At 34.2% G+C, this 17813-nt stretch overlaps 1 protein-coding gene and 1 long non-coding RNA gene across 4 annotated transcripts; both read left to right on the top strand.

The window, feature by feature from the left end:
• The first annotated feature begins 1251 nt into the window (after nucleotides 1-1251).
• Nucleotides 1252-3049, top strand: LOC136228008 (uncharacterized). Of its 2 annotated transcripts, none has more exons than XR_010688364.1 (5): nucleotides 1252-1384; nucleotides 1532-1606; nucleotides 1708-1850; nucleotides 2388-2461; nucleotides 2660-3049. It is a non-coding gene; the product is annotated as an uncharacterized lncRNA (long non-coding RNA). The 2 variants fall into 2 exon arrangements; XR_010688365.1 differs by having other exon boundaries at nucleotides 2343-2461.
• Nucleotides 3050-8901: 5852 nt separating this feature from the next.
• On the top strand, nucleotides 8902-17257 carry LOC136225895 (uncharacterized). Of its 2 annotated transcripts, none has more exons than XM_066014036.1 (8): nucleotides 8902-9243; nucleotides 9639-10850; nucleotides 11967-12085; nucleotides 15052-15663; nucleotides 15760-16066; nucleotides 16529-16694; nucleotides 16772-16880; nucleotides 16957-17257. In XM_066014036.1, exons 2-8 carry the CDS (start codon nucleotides 9690-9692, stop codon nucleotides 17072-17074), a joined length of 2592 nt encoding a protein of 863 aa, XP_065870108.1. In that variant the 5' UTR covers nucleotides 8902-9243; nucleotides 9639-9689; the 3' UTR covers nucleotides 17075-17257. The 2 variants fall into 2 exon arrangements, with proteins under 2 accessions (XP_065870108.1, XP_065870107.1); XM_066014035.1 differs by having other exon boundaries at nucleotides 9569-10850.
• The last annotated feature ends 556 nt before the right edge of the window (nucleotides 17258-17813 follow it).

The following is a 17813-nucleotide window of genomic DNA, read 5'->3' as shown; positions in this document are numbered from 1 at the left end:
AATTAGGATAGGTTGACATGACACGTCTTAATTAGCCAACTCATTTTGATAGCCCTATGTAACTATCAATTTTAATCAAGTATGCCTTTTTTTAAGATTTTAATCAAATATATAGAGAAGTTAATAAGATTGATCATAATTATGTTTATTTCTCATCTTCTTTATCAACGTCACGAAGAGTAAATATATATATATTATTTTTGGTAAAGTATAAAAGAAATATTTGTGGTTCTGAATTTAGGATACATGGTTTAAAAAGTTTATAAATATATCTATGTGGTTTGTGTCATTTGTAGTTAAAGGATCTATGAGTTAACATATCAGTTAAAAAATACTTGTAATTTAATTAACTTATAAAATCGAGTTTTATATAGGTTATATTTGCAAAATTATTTTTTTATATTTTGTGTTTAATTGTTCCATTTTAAGGTAAATAATTTTGATATAATATGTGATGGAATGTTACAAATGGTACAAAATATATATGAATATTTACAAAATCTTAAACTATAAATTTGAATTTATGAATTGAATAAACTATATTTTTTTTACTTTATTCTAATTTTTATATGAGAGAAATATATATAGTAGAACTAAAAATTTAGACCCAATCATAAAAAATTTAAACTGGTTTTAACTGTCTAGAGAAACACCTCCTAAAAATAAAATTATCCTAGTAAAAAAATAAGATAATGGATAATAATTTGCTAGATGTTAATCTGACGTGGTATTAGTAAATTGGCGTAAATCAAAATAATATATATATATATATATATAATGCATTATGATAAATATATAATATTAAATATTATAAATAGAATTTATATTATATATTATATAATTTTTTTTTATAATATTAGATATTATAGATATTATGAAATTAAAAAATACCTTTAATTATGGAAAGATCATATTTGATTTATTTAAATGAAGAAGATAATATCTAATTTTTGTAAATTAGATATTTGGTTAAGAAAAAATTGAATTTTTCTCTTCCCTCCCGTCCAAGTGTGCCGCCCCACTTCTATGGAATTATATGGATTTTATTTTGTTAATTTGGTTATATATTACAATCCTCTAAAGCTGTAGAAAAACTGCTGACGTGTTGCATTTTTAGTATATCAAATGCTGATGTGTCGTGTTGTAAATTAAGTTTTGGTTTATTAAGTTTTGCTTTACGGTTTATACCCACCTCAATTGCTTCCTTTTGCATGTTCTCTTCTTAAACTGATTTTTTTCTATTTTCTTCTAATTTTTGCGTAACTTCTTCTCTGTACTCCCTCAATCATATCTTCATTTTTCGATCTCACTCTCTGAATCTTCCCCTCTCTTCCTCTTTCTCAAAATCTCAGAAAAACGCCCATGCCTATAGAGCCTTGATCTGGTAAAGATTTAACGCTTTAATTTTCTAGATTTATATGAATGTGTTTAATTCTCTCTCAACAATTCTTATTATGCAGAGCAATATTAGACTCTTAATAAAATATTGGTTTGCTGGTTTTATGAAAGTATCTGACCAAATATTAAACAGGAAAATCATTTTTCATTGTTGCAACATGAGGCTGCAAAGCTTCAGCATGATATTGAAAAGATGGAGCAAATTAAGGTTTGTAAAGTTATCTTGCAAGTTTCATCTGTCTGTTTTAAATGTATATTTCTTCTATGCCCCATATGATGTTCATGTGTTCCTTAATCCTTATGTGACAGATTTGCTATCAATGAGGGACCGCTCAATCGTTTAAGGTTTATTTCTTTTCTCCCTTCTTTCATGGGTATTTCTTTTAATTGTTTTCTTTTCTATTGGAATTAGGTTTGGACTAGGGATTCTGCTCTGAGCTTTCTTTTCAAAGGTATTGTTCTTTTTCACTTTCTTTTCCTTTTTCAGTTACTGCCTTCTATTTTTGTTGAAGATGTATTTTCACTTTATGTTGTGTTTAGATATCTCCTTTCACTCATTCTCTATGTATCTTCATTTTTTAATTTTTCTAATTTTCATTGCCATTGTGCATAGTCATGCTTTTGCTCTGGATTTTTCAAAATAAGCTACTCTTCTTATTGGTTAATTGAAAGATATTTATAATGAGCTATTTCCTATTTTAGAGACCCAGCCGAATGTAGTTTGAAGAGAGCATTATGTGGTTCTTATATCTTATTCTTTTTTTTTCCTGATTGCAAATGAAAATACATATATTCCACTTGGTTGTGTGCAATATTTCTACCGTTTCTACTACATGGTTGTCCATATATATGAGCTTTTAATCCTCTCTGATTCCATCTTTGGTAATGTTTTTATGATTCCTTACTGCGTTTTGTTTATTATTTTGTATGGGTTGCATCTTAAGTTGGTGGGTTGCATATTGAGACACGATGTTTCTTTCTTTGATAAGGAAACTAATACTGGAGAAATGTTGGTAAAATGTATGGTGATACTCTTCTTATACAAGATGCAATGGGTGAAAAGGTACTATCTGTTCTTATCAATTCATTGTTATTTTCTCATTAATTAGTATTTCAACCACTGGAGCTTTTGGTCCAATTCCTTTATGATTCTGATCTTTAGATTGTCAAATCTTCTTCATCGGATTTCACCTCTTTTATGTCCCTTTTTCTTTTGTGGTTCGTAATATTATTCTAAATCTGATTTCTATTTTCTTCTTAGAAAGTAATGAGGGGTCAAAGAAGTGGCAAGTCTGGCCACATGTTGGTGCCTCATATTCCAAGACTTAGGCACGATCTTTTCAGCTCAATGGTTTTCTAACTTCATTGGGTCAGATTAGGATTTAAATCTCCAATTCCAAGAGGCTCAATAGATTTAAAAAATTAGATATGTTTAATATTTAGCAATTTACTATTGGTTCCTCTAGAAAATAATTCATCGTGCTTATTGAATATTAATAGCCAATGTATGATCTTGCTGATGGAATTGGGACTCCATTTGGATAGTCTTAGTGATTGTTGCTTTGTTCTACGACAAATTAGATGTTGAACATCTTAACCTATATTGGCACTATTATCTTGCCTTGCCGTGATCAATGTCTTATGTTTCTGGTGGCAACTTGACAATTTTATTGAGTTTAATAAGTTAGAAAAGTAGGTAGAGTTAATTTTATTACTATTATTTAAAGGTTTATTTATTTGGATGGATTTGAGGATACTTTAAGACTTTATTAGATTTTTTTCTTTTGCACAATTCAAATATATTTCTAACATTGTACACAACGTTTATGAATGTAATTTATATTTAGTTAATGAATTATTTTAAGGTTTTAAATAATTTATGAATTATTTTTAAGGTTTTAAATAGTTATAATTTGATTTATCAGTGCACATAAAAATATAGCTATAGCTGATAATATTAGATAATAATGTAGTTGATCCATTTTTTTATATGATGTTATTAGTAAGCTTATATTTAATTATAATTCTCTTTAATTTTTATTAATTATATTTAAGTTTTTGAGTTCTTTCTTCTCAAATAGCTAAATTAAAATTAATTAGAAATTTTTAATAGTTAATTAATTTCTTGCAATTTCTTAGCTAATTTTTTAATCTGTTTTATAACTTATTTATTATTTCAATTAAACTTTTCTTTTTGGTATATCACGTGCACTGTACGAGCCAGGATGCATTACCGCGTTATAAATCCACTAGATTTCGAGATTTGTCATTTTACATATTTAAAATAAATAATAAATCAATATCTTTAAAAAGATCAAGATTGAAAAGATAGGTAATGCATTTTCTTTTGACTAATTATTTTGCAATACTATAATATGCATAAATTAAAAACTTATAATATTAAATTTTAATACTTATATATTAATTGAAGTTTTATTATGTAAATTTCTAGGCATATATACAATCGATGAAATCAAATAAAAAATATCGTGTAAAGCACAAGTCTAAAACTAGTTTAAATGAAAGAGATAAAATTAGATTCTATTCGTTTGTTTAAAAAACTAATTAGGAATAAAAATTACTAGGTTTTTTTTTTAAATCCTAAGTATAAAAGGAAAAAGATATTAGAATATCTAAAAATTCTAATGATTGACACTTTGTATTAGAGAAAAGAAATTCTCTAACCCTAATCTTTATCGGCAAAATCCAACCACCATATACAGGGGAAAGTGGTTTCGTTCATCGTGCTATCACATAAGTATTTGACGGTGATCTCGCATGTGTAATCGTAGAGGGAGCTGCCAATAGGGTTCTTCATCACACTTCAAAGGGATTTGTGATTAAAATATTTTAAAATTCATACGTTTTAATCACAAAAAATTCTATCAATAGGGTATTCTAATGTGCTGATAGAGTTTGATGCAATAGGTGTAGTAGAAGTTATTCATAAGGGGATGTGAGATCGATTCGAAGTTGGTAATGTTATTGCTTGATGTCATACTCTTGTAGTTGGAGGGGAGGGTTTACGTCTTTTCTTTGTTAAGTGTCAAGCTATTCGGATCTTATTGCTCATAATTTAGCTAAAGCGGGCCAATTTTATGTTAGTTCTTCTTTTTGGCAAGACAATCCTTTATTCCTTAGACCAATCTTGCTTGATGAAGTAATGCGTTTATGATATTTCATATAAGTCTTTTTTTTTTATTAAAAAAAGATTAATGAGTTGTTGAGTTTTATAACTCATTTAGTTGACTAACCGGTGTAACAAATTAACATGTCAAGTGAGTTACGGTGTTTACTCAATTTATTTAATTAATTATGTCAACCAATTTAAATTACACATTATGCCAACTCGTTTACTAAATATCGTATTAGGATTGACTCTTATAACATAAATTAGGCTAAATTAACATGATATGTTTTAATTAGCCAACTCATTTTGATAGTCCTTCGTAGCTGTCAATTTTAATCAAATATGTAGAGAAGCCAATAAGACTAATTGTAATTACGTTTGTATTACCAATCTTCTTTATAGATGTGAGAAACAATAAATATATTTATCATTTACTGGATAAAATATAAAAGATATATCTAAATTTAGATATGTAATTTCAAAGCTTACAAATATAAATATGTGATTTGTGTGTATTTTACGGTGAAATGATCTATGAATAATATGTCAATAAAAAAATATTTTTGATTTATGTAGATTACATTTGCAAAATCATTTTTATATTTGTTTTTAATTTTATATTTATTTTTAAGGGTTAATTTCAAATAAAACTTTTGTAGTTTCACGTTTTACAGATCAGTATCTCTGTTTTTTTTGTTACAAAACAAACATTGTAATTGACATCGTTAGCCATTTTAGGTTGATTTTGCCAAATTCGACCAATAACAACCTCAAAATGAAACTTTTCAACAATTAAATTATATTTTAACCAATTTTAATTCTTCAACTTTTTAGATTTGAGATCATTTGGATATTATTTTTAAGAGGGAGAAAACATCAAAATTGATGATTTAAAAAATAAAAAAATGCGGCTTCATAGTAATAGGCTTAATAGGCACTTAGCCCCATAAACTTGTAACTTTTTTCATCTGGCCCCCTCAACTTAGGGGACAACCTCTCAACCCCCTCAACTCTCCAAAAACATCACATACAGCCCCTTACACTCCTATGTTCGGTCAAAATATTGACCCGTGTAGAAAACGCGCTTGACTGTTGACCACACCAATGTCACGTGTCATTTTTTATTAAAATTTTCCATTCTGGTATAAGAATTCTGATCGAAATCCATCTCTGGTAGTTGCTCGCCAAGCAGGGGTCTCAATGGAAAAATTTAATAAAAAATGACACGTGGCATTGGTGTGGTCAACAGTTAAGCACGTTTTCTACACGAGTCAATATTTTGACCGAACATAGGGATGTAAGGGGCTATATGTGATGTTTTTGGAGAGTTGAGGGAGTTGAGAGGTTGTCCCCTAAGTTGAGGGGGCCAGATGAAAAAAAGTTACAAGTTTAAAGGGTTGGGTGCCTATTAAGCCTAGTAAATATGATACTAAACAACTCTAATTTTTGAAAATTTTCATTTTGAGGTTGTTATCGGTTAAATTTGCCGAAGTCAACACAAAATGACTAACGATGTCAACTACATGGTTTGTTTTTTAACAAAAAAAAAACCAAAGATATCGATATGTAAAAACGTAAAACCATATGAGTTTTATTTGAAATTAACTTTATTTTTAATTATTTTGTTTTTGAAATAAATAATTTTAATATAATTTACGATGGAATGTTACAAATGGTACAAACTATACATCAATGTTTGCATATCAATCTTGAACTATAGAATGTCATTTTGCTGCTAGGTATTTGGAAAGAATAAAGGCTAAAATGTGAAAGATGGACACAGTTGGAGGGCTATATTTGGAAAGTTCGTTTCATGGTATGATTGGAAAATTTGGACTAAAAATTGCAATTGTCACTGTTCACGTGTTTCGATGGAAAGTTACAAATGGTAAAAACTATATATCAATATTTACAAACTACATATCAAACTATACAATTTCGTTTTGATACTAATTGTCTAGAGAGAACAAAGGCAAAAACGTTAAAGATGGATCAGTCTTGATCACATGCATCCTAATAAGCATGTAGAATTTACTCATTCACCGTTAGATAAGACTTATTAGAATTCTAAGATGGAGATTCATAATATCCTAAAACTTAGATTTAATAAGCCTAGAGCAAATTCACTTTCTCATCAAGGTTCATGTAAAAATTCCTGAAGATGAACATATTGGAGAGTTAAAATTTAAAAGTTTATTTTAAGAATATGAATGGAAAATTTTGGATAAAAAATTGCAATTGTTACTGTTCATTTTTTTTTTAATGTATACATAAGATAGGAAGACGCGAGATCTCGGAAAAGTTAAATGTGTGAAGGATGTGGACCAGAAAGTCCTAGTTGGAGATAAGGATATCAAGAAACGATGGAGGTCCTATTTTGATGACTTATTTAATGGAGATCGCCAACAAGATGTTGGAGATATAAGTATCCATCACGATATGATAAATCATGAATGCCTGCGGAGAATTCAAAAGGGTGAAGTCAAAATGACATTAAGTAAGATGAAGTTGAAGAAAGCAGTAGGACCTGATGGCATCCCTATTGAGATTTGGAGATGTTTGGGAGAAAGAGGAATCGAATGGTTGACGACGTTCTTCAACAAAATTTGGAGAAACAATAAGATGCCATCAGAATGGAGGAAAAGTACCTTAATCCCTTTGTATAAGAACAAAGGCGATGTCCAAGATTGTGCCAACTATCGGGGAATCAAATTAATGAGTCACACTATGAAACTTTGGGAGCGAGTGATTGAACAAAGGCTAAGGAGGACGGTGAAGATCTCGGAAAACCAGTTTGGCTTTATGCCGGGAAGATCAACTATGGAAGCCATCCATCTAATGAGACAATTAATGGAGCACTATCGAAATAAGAAGAAAGACTTGCATATGGTTTTCATTGACTTGGAGAAAGCATATGATAAGGTACCAAGGGAAGTACTTTGGTGGGCCTTGACAAGGAAAGGCATTTCGCGGAAATATATTGACATCATAAAGGACATGTATGAGGGAGTATGCACGAGTGTACGTACTAGTGTTGGGAAGACTGAAGAGTTTCCTATTACGATTGGAGTGCATCAAGGTTCCGCACTAAGCCCATTTCTTTTTGCCATCGTTATGGATGAACTAACAAGTTCACTTCAAGATGGTATACCATGGTGCATGCTGTTTGCAGATGATATTGTGTTGGTTGATGAGACGAAAGAAGGAGTGGAGATGAAGTTGGAACTATGGAGGCAAACTCTAGAATCTAGAGGCTTTAAGTTGAGTCGAAGTAAGACAGAATATTTGGAGTGTAAGTTTAGCGGCCGTAGGAGTAGGGAGGTAGGGACAATCACCCTAGATGGGAGAGTTGTTCAGGCCTCGGATTGCTTCCGGTATTTAGGATCTATTATCCAAACGGATGGAGAAGTAGATGGAGATGTTGCTCATAGGATTAAAGCTGGTTGGTCGAAGTGGAAGAGTGCTACGGGTTTACTTTGTGATCCCGGCATGCCTAATAGATTGAAGGGAAAATTCTACCGGACGGCAATTAGACCAGCATTGTTATATGGTACGGAGTGTTGGGCAGTGAAACACTGCCACATCCATAAGATGTCGGTGGCGGAGATGCGTATGTTGAGATGGATGTGTGGTCACACGAGAAAGGACCGGGTGCGTAATGAAATAATTAGGACAAAAGTAGGGGTCACATCTATTGAGAATAAAATGAGAGAAAACCGACTAAGGTGGTTTGGCCATGTGAGACGTAGAGCGCTTGATGCGCCGGTTAGGAGAACCGAAGAGTGGCAAAGGGATGTAGTGGTGAGGGGTAGGGGAAGACCTAAGCAAACTTGGAGGAGGGTGATCGAGAGTGATATGAGTTTATTGGGAATTGAGGAAAATATGGTAGTGGATAGGATGGAATGGAGGGAGCGAATCTGTGTCGCTGACACGACTTGATTTTCACGGTTTTATATGATGGTTCATGTTAGCCGACCCCGAATCATTTCGGGACTAAGGCTTTGTTGTTGTTGTATACATAAGATATGAATTTATGAATCGCAAAAACTAATTTTTTTTTATGAGAAAAATATGTATAGGAGAACTAAGAATTTAGAACCAGTCAACAAAATTCTGAACTGGTTTTAGCTGTCTAAAAAATACCTCCTAAAAATAAAATTATCCCCAGTAAAAAAAATAAGATAATGGATAATAGTTTGCCAGGTGTTAATATGACGTGGAATTAATAAATTGACCTAAATAAAAAAATAACAAAATTAAATAAAAAGGCCTACGTGTTTCTCATCGGTAGATCGCCGCTCCCTACAGATCCGTTGTCCTGTAAAAAGAAAATAAATATTTACATGATACAAAAAATAAATAAAAAAGCAATTTCTCTCTCTTCTTCCATGTACGCTTTTTCTCTCTCTCTATGGCTCCATTTCCATTTTCTTTCTCTAAAATGACACAGAGACGCATACAGTCTCTCTCTCCATATCCATCTCTCTCTAATGTATTTTATAAATTGTGACATCATTCTATTGTTTGATCTCTCGCTTTTCTGGTTCTTCACCCAATTTTTTCTCTTTACACTTCACATTTTCCTTCTTTTTCTTTTCTTCTCCTTTCTTTCGTTCTCTGTAGAAATAGAAAAAACAATAAGAGAAAATTAGGGTTTTGGTTTCCCCTAAACATTCAAACGCATTTGAACTGTAAATCTATTTACAATTTCAGAGGTGCGTCTTTTCACAAATCCCTAATTTTTCACATTTTAGTTTTGCCATATACCTTACCAGAATTCTTTGTTTTTTCTTTCTATAGAATTTTTATATTTTCTTTTGGTGTCGATTGTCAAATTGTCCATTTTATTTTGTTCAATTTTGACTTCTGGAAATGCATTTAGGTGATATGAATTGGAACCTTATTGATCATAACCCAGTTAGAGCACAATTTCCTTTTACTTTTTTTTGTTTTGTCATATTTTTTTGTATCATTTTGAAACTGAATTCAAGTTTTGGTTTCGTATTGGAAGAGGTTTAATATATATTTTTCTGTTTTTAGGATTGTTATGGGGGATTTAGAGGGTAATTATCTTTATTTCGTGAAAATAAAGAAGGATTATAATTTATAGGTGGAGATTGGGAGTGTGGTGGTGACAGTTGGGGGTAGGGATTGTGGGAGAATGACCGATTTTCAACCTTTACAACAAAAGCCTGAATCGACTGATGTTGCCCGTGCTGAATTTGAGCGAGGATTGGAGGAATTGATGCGTGGCCATTTGGATGATTGTATGTCATTTGCCTCATGTAGCTCCACCCGTAATCCGGATGATGATGATGATGAGGGAGATCAGCTTGTGCGGAGAAGGCGTAGGTCTGATTTGGAAGGTGATGACTTGGCAGAGTCATCAGCTGCGAGGAGGCGTCACTCACGCATTTTAAGCAGGTGGGCAGCTCGCCAGGCGCAGGAGATGATGACCACTATTGAAAGGAGAAATCGTGAGTCAGAGTTGATGGCACTTGCGGGTTTACATACTGTATCCATGCTTGATTCCTCATTTTTGAGGGAGTCACAGTCGCCCACTTCAAGAAGGCAGGGTACAACTGAACGGCCTAGTACTCAGGCATCTTCAATTTTGCAAATGTGGCGGGAATTGGAGGATGAGCATGTGTTGAATAGAGCACGTGTAAGAGTGAGAGAGAGATTGAGACAGCAAAGGAGTGTGGAGTCTAATACAAACCTATCAAGTACGAACATGTCAGAAAGCAGGGGTAGTGAGAATCAAGGAAGTTTGGGGGATGCAACTGAGAGTGAGAATGAGTTTGGACCTTGGTCACATGAGCGACTTGGATCACAGAATGAGCATGGGGATAATAATGGGTCTAGTAGAGAGCAATCTCCTGATCTCGGGGAAGTTGAGAGGGAGAGGGTGAGGCATATTGTGCGGGGATGGAGGGAGAGTGGCATTAGTGACCATGCTTCTAATGTGTCGCAGCAAAGGAATGGAAGTCCTAGAGGGGAGTGGCTTGGTGAAACTGAACGTGAGAGGGTTAGAATTGTTAGGGAGTGGGTGCAGATGGCAAGTCAACAGCGTGGAGGCCGTGGGACTCGAAGGGACAATCAGGGTGCTGGACCTGATGCACAAGTTGACAGAGCTCGTGATGGATCAGTTGCTGACCATGATGGACAGCCAGAGCATATTCGCAGAGACATGCTGAGGCTGCGTGGAAGACAAGCTATTGTTGACTTGCTTGTGAGGATTGAGAGGGAGAGACAGAGGGAACTTCAAGGATTGTTGGAACATCGCGCTGTCTCCGATTTTGCTCATCGCAATCGAATTCAGGTTCTTTTTCTAATATATATTGCTTCTGCAGTACGTATGTACCATTTCTTTTTATAGTTTCGTTTGAGCAGTGTAATATGAACTGTGTGCTTTCTTCTTTCTAATTGGACATTTGTTGTTATGAATATATTTGTGTACAACCAATTGTGACATGAACAGTTATTTGTTCATATACAATTTTTATTTTTCTTGTGCCCGTTGATAGTTTTGGTCCAAGTATGCTGAAGTTGAAAACTGTTTGCTCGTGGAAACCCTCAACTGTTATTGTCATACATGCTTTTCATAATATATTTCTTTTGTATTATGGAGTCCGGTATGACCTTCACAGTTGAGGGTGCAATTAGAGGGCAATATAGGTCTTACTTAGTATATCTGGCGTCAGTCATAAGTATGACAATTTAAATTTTCTTCGGTTGTACCTATGCTGAACCACCTTTTTCACCTTGTAATTATTGTGCTGTGTAGAAAGAGCGGATAAGAAGTAGTTGTACTTTGCTGGATGCAAAAAGTTCAGTTATTATCTCAGCTAGTTTTACTTTGTAAGCAATATAGGTACATTTTCTTTTTTTAAATATTGAATTACTAGAGCAAGGACTTGAATTAAATCCTACAATTCTATAAATGGTGCATACAGATTTTTATTCCTTTGATAGTATTTTTTTTCCTTCACTTTAAAAATGATTCATATTTGTCAGACCGTATTTTGTTGTAATCCAATCTGTTTGAGAGATTGATATTACTTTTACTTCACATGGATTTCATTTTAATTAGTGTTTACTTGTTGGAAAATTGTATTATGTTTCATGAATAATCCCAAGTCATTATAGTAAGTTCCTAACATGCCTATTGTTGGAGATATCATAATAATAGAGATTCAGGTTACAGTTCTATGAATCAATTTCAATCCCTTATTTTTTAGGGCAAATAAGTTGGTATTCTAGGTGCTAGCATCAAGATTGCATAGGAACCTATATCTTCTATAGTTTACCATAAAAAGAGAAGAATATATGACCATTAAAAGAATTTCCTTGGTATCTTAAAGGGTTTTGCACAACATCTTGTGTTGGATTTCTTATATGGTCAATTGTTTGATTACTAAAATGTAAATTTTTGCAGTCTTTGCTCAGAGGTAGATTCTTGCGAAATGAAAGACCTGTTGAAGAAGAGAGACAGCCTTCAGTGGCTGCAAGTGAACTAGTTCAATTAAGACAACAGCACACTGTTTCTGGATTAAGGTATTATTGTCCTCTTTTTTCATCTTTCATGGCACAAGCCTTTCAAAATGTATGTTCTATCGGAGACTTCGTTGCATTGTGCGTTTCTTTAAGTACATTATGATCTTGTCAGCTTTAAATAACAATATTTCACTAACAACGGAATAGATCTTATATTAGGACTATACTATTTTTGGGCAACCTTGCTTTTTGAAGTACATTATGATCTTATCAACTTTAAAATAACAATATTTTTCATGTATGATGTTCTTGCTACTAAGAGCATCTCCAATGCAAGCAACCTCAAAAGCTGCCAAAACTTAACACATCATCTCAAAATATAATATTTTATTTTCTTGACCATCCACATCACTTTTGGCCGCTTTTGAAAAGAATGCTCCAATGCTAAGCAATTCCAAAAGTTGCCACTGTGGTCCCACAGCAAGTCATTGTTTTATGTATAATTTATTTTAATTATAAATATTGTTACATTAAATAATAGAATATTTTAATATTTAATTGTATTTTTTTTATTAAAAATAGGAGATAGCAAGGATGCCAAAAAGTGGCAATATTGCCATAAAAAAGCAAGCAACCCTTGTCTCTCCAATGCAAAGCACTCTTCCAAACACCCTCCCTCCACTTCACCACCAAACACTCTTTCAAGCACTCCCCAAATGGAGATGCTCTAACAATGGGATAGATCTTATATTAGGACTATCTTGTATTATCTCACTTTCACTCCTTGATTTCGCTTTGACTCATAAAAATGGTCGAATTATTTCAATAGAATCTGACATACTTCACCTCAAATTTGATGGGAATTGTGGGTCTCAAATCGCTCCACATATAGTAAAACTTTCCACTATTGTTTTTGGAGATGCAGATTTACCCTTAACGTACGAAATTGTAAAATCTCCTAATTTTCCAAGCAAGATCAATTTTACCCCTACATAAAGGAAAAATTCAATGGGCTGATTTGACTGTTATTTGACAGCCACATTGGATCTTCCAAACACCAATTCTGTCTAAAATGTTTACTGTGTTATTAACACGGTTATGATCAACCAGTCAAAATACCAACAACTAAGGGTCCGTTTGTTTCACCTGTTCCTGTTTGTTGTTTGCTATTACTACTAGATAGCACATATTAGTTGATTTTTCTGTTAAAAACGGGTGTTTCAAATTTTTACCGAACACTTTTTGTCTCCTTTCTAGACTTAGCAAAAAACATTTCCGTAAAATGGAAACAAACGGTCACTAAGTCTGTCACATTATCACATAATATAAGTTAATCACATAAAAACTATCAAAGTGCCTAAATTGGTTCTTGTGTTACTAATACATTTACAAACAACCTGCTAAAATATATGAACTGCTTCAATTCATCGACAAACTTGTTTGGAGGTCCGATGTGTCACTCATATAAATAGCAAACCAAATAAACATCAAACCAGCTCGTCGAATTTTTTGTTGACTAGGGGTAAAATTGATCTTGTTTTGAAATGTTAGGGGTAAATTTTTAGACCTACATTGTTATATGGTACGGAGTGTTGGGCAGTGAAACACTGTCACATTCATAAGATGTCGGTGGCGGAGATGCGTATGTTGAGATGGATGTGTGGTCATACGAGAAAGGATCGGGTGAGTAATGAAATAATTCGCACAAAAGTAGGGGTTACATCTATTGAGAATAAAATGAGGGAAAACCGACTAAGGTGGTTTGGCCATGTAAGACGAAGAGCGTTTGATGCGCCGGTTAGGAGGACTGCAGAGTGGCAAAGGGATATGTAATGGTGAGGGGTAGGGGAAGACCTAAACAAACTTGGAAGAGGGTGATTGAGAGTGATATGAGTTTATTGGGGATTGAGGAAAATATGTTAGTGGATAGGACAGAATGGAGGGAGAGAATTTATGTCACTGACACGATTTGATTTCACGGTTTTGTATGATGGTACATGTTAGCCGACCCCGAATCATTTCGGGACTAAGGCTTTGTTGTTGTTGTTGTTAGGGTAAATCTGCACTTCCTCAAAAGTGATAGGAAAAATTTGGACCTTATCCCTAAAACTTAATTCAAGTATATATTTTATCCTCCAAAGTGAAGTTTTTGTTACCTAAAATAGGTAAATAGATTAACCTTCTATCGACTAGGATAATTTAATATGCGAATCAGACAATATGCAGATTAACCTTCTATCGACATTAGAACTCATAAGATATGAAACCAATATGCTTATGTCAGATGATGGGTCTTCATTTGTGTGTTGCTAAAATGGATTTTTTTTAAGACTTTCGGAAAATCCAACCTCTCCTATATGAAAAAGTGATCTTACAGAGCTAAGATGCGAAATAGATCGAAATTCGAGGCTGTAAATGAGATTTCTTGCATGTGATACTGCTACAGAACAACATTATTGGAGGGCAGGCATTAGCTTTATGTCTTATTGTTGCGTTCTGTGAATATATTCAGACATGCATACTTTTTAACTTGATTTTATTAGGCTAAGTAATGCATCATTATTCTCAACTAGCAGAGTGTCTACAACAGTGTCATGTACTTGCTTTTCGCTATATGTGTAGATATTTTGTAAATATCATTAAGATTATGACCTTTTTACAATTTCTGCAACCGCTGCATATTGTAATTCTTGGTGAATATTGGATATCAAGCTTGCCTGGGTAGGACGAAACACTTTCTGCTTGTTTTTGTCTTCCTTCTATCCAGTTATCTTCTTCTTGTTTGAACATGTTTTTAGATTTTCCATCTTGACAAGTAAGCACATATAATGAAAACAGCATTACGGGTTCCCTTTCTCTCATTAAGAAAGTGTGGAACCTTTTTGGTCTTGGGTAATACCTTATTCCTTTACTAATAATGGTTGTTTCATTTTGGCTCTGTTTGTTTGTAGTTGTGATTGTTGTTTCCGATTACATGATTATGGTTCATTTGACTGACCTGATGTCAAAATTCTTCTCTCATTCAGAGAAGGGTTCCGCTCCAGGTTGGAAACTATTGTTCGTGGCCAATCTGGTGACCATTCTGATGCCATGTCTGATAGTAATGATAATGATATCATCAGTAATGAACAAAGTGAAATAAACACTTCACCGAGTATCCAACATGAGGGCAATGAGCAATTGCCACCTAGGACTCAAGAGAGTGATATCCCTCAGTTGTCTGATCAAACAAACAGCTCATCAATCAATACAGCTGCCAACATTACTTGGGAAGACACTGCTATGCAAGGACCAATAACAGGAGATGAGGGGCGAAACTGGCAACAGTCAGACTATACTCAGTTCAGTGAGTGGAGAAATGGCGATGCTGAACCTATGGATGCAAATTGGCAAGAGAACTCGGTTGGTGAATGGCCCCAGGGAACACCTGGAAATGTACATAGTGAACAACGTCAGCAACCGGTAGCTCAGGGAGTTTGGCATGAGAATCCCTCTCGGGAACCTGTTAGAAACTGGATACAGGAGCCTGCCAATCCTCCAAGAAATCGGCGGGCTATTCCAATCAGAAGATTTACCAGATTTCACCCACCCGATGATGATAATGTGTACAGTATGGAACTTAGAGAACTTTTAAGCAGGTAATTGGCAAACACGTGATGAACTTTGATAGTTTTATCTTTATGTTATTTCAATGTTGGGCTCGAAAAATATGGAATTTTATCTTCATCTTGTAGGAGAAGTGTATCCAATCTCCTTCGTAGTGGTTTCCGTGAAAGTCTGGACCATTTAATACAGTCATATGTGGAGAGACAAGGCCAAGCTCCCATTGATTGGGATCTGCACAGAAACTTGCCGACACCAACTCCCACCTCCCCAATGCAAGAAGGGGATCAGCCAAGGGACGAACAAAATGAGGATCAGAGGGGTGCTAGACCTTCATTGGTTCTGCCATCACCACCGGTACCTCCACCTCAGCCACTCTGGCACCAGGATTTGCATCACACTGGCTGGTCTCGTCATAGCATGCATCGAACAGAGCTTGTGAGTTGCCTTTCCATCAAAAAGCTTGTACTTACATATAGGGTATTAATTGAGAAGTGATCATTTTTCATTTTTTGGATTACCATTTTTGGGAAGGCATGTCATGCGTTTTTCACTCTACCAATTTTTCACATTACATAGCTATGAAAATCAATGTCCAAGAAAACTGAAATTCTGGTGCATGATTTATGAATTAATACCTCTTTCTCAAGTGGCTGTGGTGCCTGCTAGTCAATGCACATGCTGATACATATATAGTGGAATTACGGATTAATATCTAAGGTGTTGGAAGTGATTTCATGATTAGCCAGTGTACACCTGAGAGCTGAACTACTTTTTTCTTTTTCTTTCTTACAAATCCGATGTGCTTTTGTCCAGTGTAATTTGTTGTGGGAGCGCTGTTCACTTGTGGTAGTATGTTTAGTTTGTATATCTGAATACGGAATGTGATATGTGGCATAGGAGTGGGAGATGGTAAATGACTTAAGAGCAGACATGGCAAGGCTTCAGCAAGGAATGAGCCACATGCAGAGGATGCTGGAGGCGTGCATGGATATGCAGCTGGAGCTACAACGGTCTGTGAGACAAGAAGTGTCTGCAGCCCTGAATCGGTCAGGCGGTGAAAAAGGTATGTTGGAGTTGTGATGGGCATGGAAGAGATGTATAGAAAATTGATATAAAATGTATGTTTGGTGATTGATACAGATACAGGGTTGGTTGGTGAGACATCAGAGGATGGATCTAAATGGGGTCATGTAAGGAAAGGGACATGCTGTGTTTGTTGTGACAGCCATATTGATTCTTTATTGTACAGGTAGGTTGAAATTCAACCTAGAGAAAAATAATTTTGCAGTAAAGGTAATTGTTGTACTGATATGGGGATTATGCAGATGTGGGCACATGTGCACATGTTCAAAATGTGCAAATGAGTTGGTCCGTGGAGGAGGAAAATGCCCGCTGTGTCGTGCGCCCATTATTGAGGTGATTCGAGCATACTCTATACTGTAAAGTCACAGGTGGGGGGAAAACAAAACCAGCAAAAGATAAATAATTGAATCCTCTTTAGAGTTAGTTGTTTTTCTGATTATTGTTATTATGTAATGTAGAATGTGATGCTATCAAAGTTGTAATTGGAATGACAAATGCTCCTCAATTCTTAATTCTTCCGTAAATAAAAATGGTTTTGCCCAATTATTTTCATTTCGAAATTACTATTTCTACTTAAGAGTCCTCACATTTTCTTAACTTCTATTTAGAAATATATTTTCATTATCACCAACTTTCTCACCAGGACAGGGTTTACATATCTCAAAATTTCCATTAAAAAACTTTTTTTATCCTCAAACCAATTATTTTCTATTACCAGCAAAACATAGAGGGATAGGAGGACACGAAAAAAATAACAATAGGATGCCAAATAATTCACTCTATTTCTAGACTTAATATCAGTTCGCAAAATCTGGCAGACTTTATTGGATTTTAATTTTACATTAATTTGTTTATTTCTTACAAGACATTGAATATTTATCCTTCTTTAATCCTATAATTCTAAATTAAAGTAAAATAATAGAAAATTGAGATAAAATTTTCTTCCAATATTCTAATGACATCCTTTCCAGATTAGGATTTATCAATCACACAAGCCGTTTGACAAATATCAAACAGTCAGGATTAGGGATGAGAGTGATAAGCCACTACATTGTGTTATCTATCCTATGGCACCAAAGAGTTATAAACATACTGTCTC

The sequence above is a fragment of the Euphorbia lathyris genome, chromosome 4 (genome assembly GCF_963576675.1).
Source record: "Euphorbia lathyris chromosome 4, ddEupLath1.1, whole genome shotgun sequence".
NCBI classification, from domain to species: domain Eukaryota; kingdom Viridiplantae; phylum Streptophyta; class Magnoliopsida; order Malpighiales; family Euphorbiaceae; genus Euphorbia; species Euphorbia lathyris.
The sequence above is the reverse complement of the archived record's forward strand: the minus strand, read 5'-3'. Positions and strand labels throughout refer to the sequence as shown.

Bases quoted from the DNA above. Each gene is read 5' to 3' on its own strand.
- LOC136225895 (XM_066014036.1), top strand. From the start codon at position 9,690: ATGACCGATTTTCAACCTTTACAACAAAAGCCTGAATCGACTGATGTT. The intron at 10,851-11,966 runs GTTCTTTTTCTA...AAATTTTTGCAG, and splicing joins CTCATCGCAATCGAATTCAG to TCTTTGCTCAGAGGTAGATT. The intron at 15,664-15,759 runs GTAATTGGCAAA...TTCATCTTGTAG, and splicing joins CTTAGAGAACTTTTAAGCAG to GAGAAGTGTATCCAATCTCC.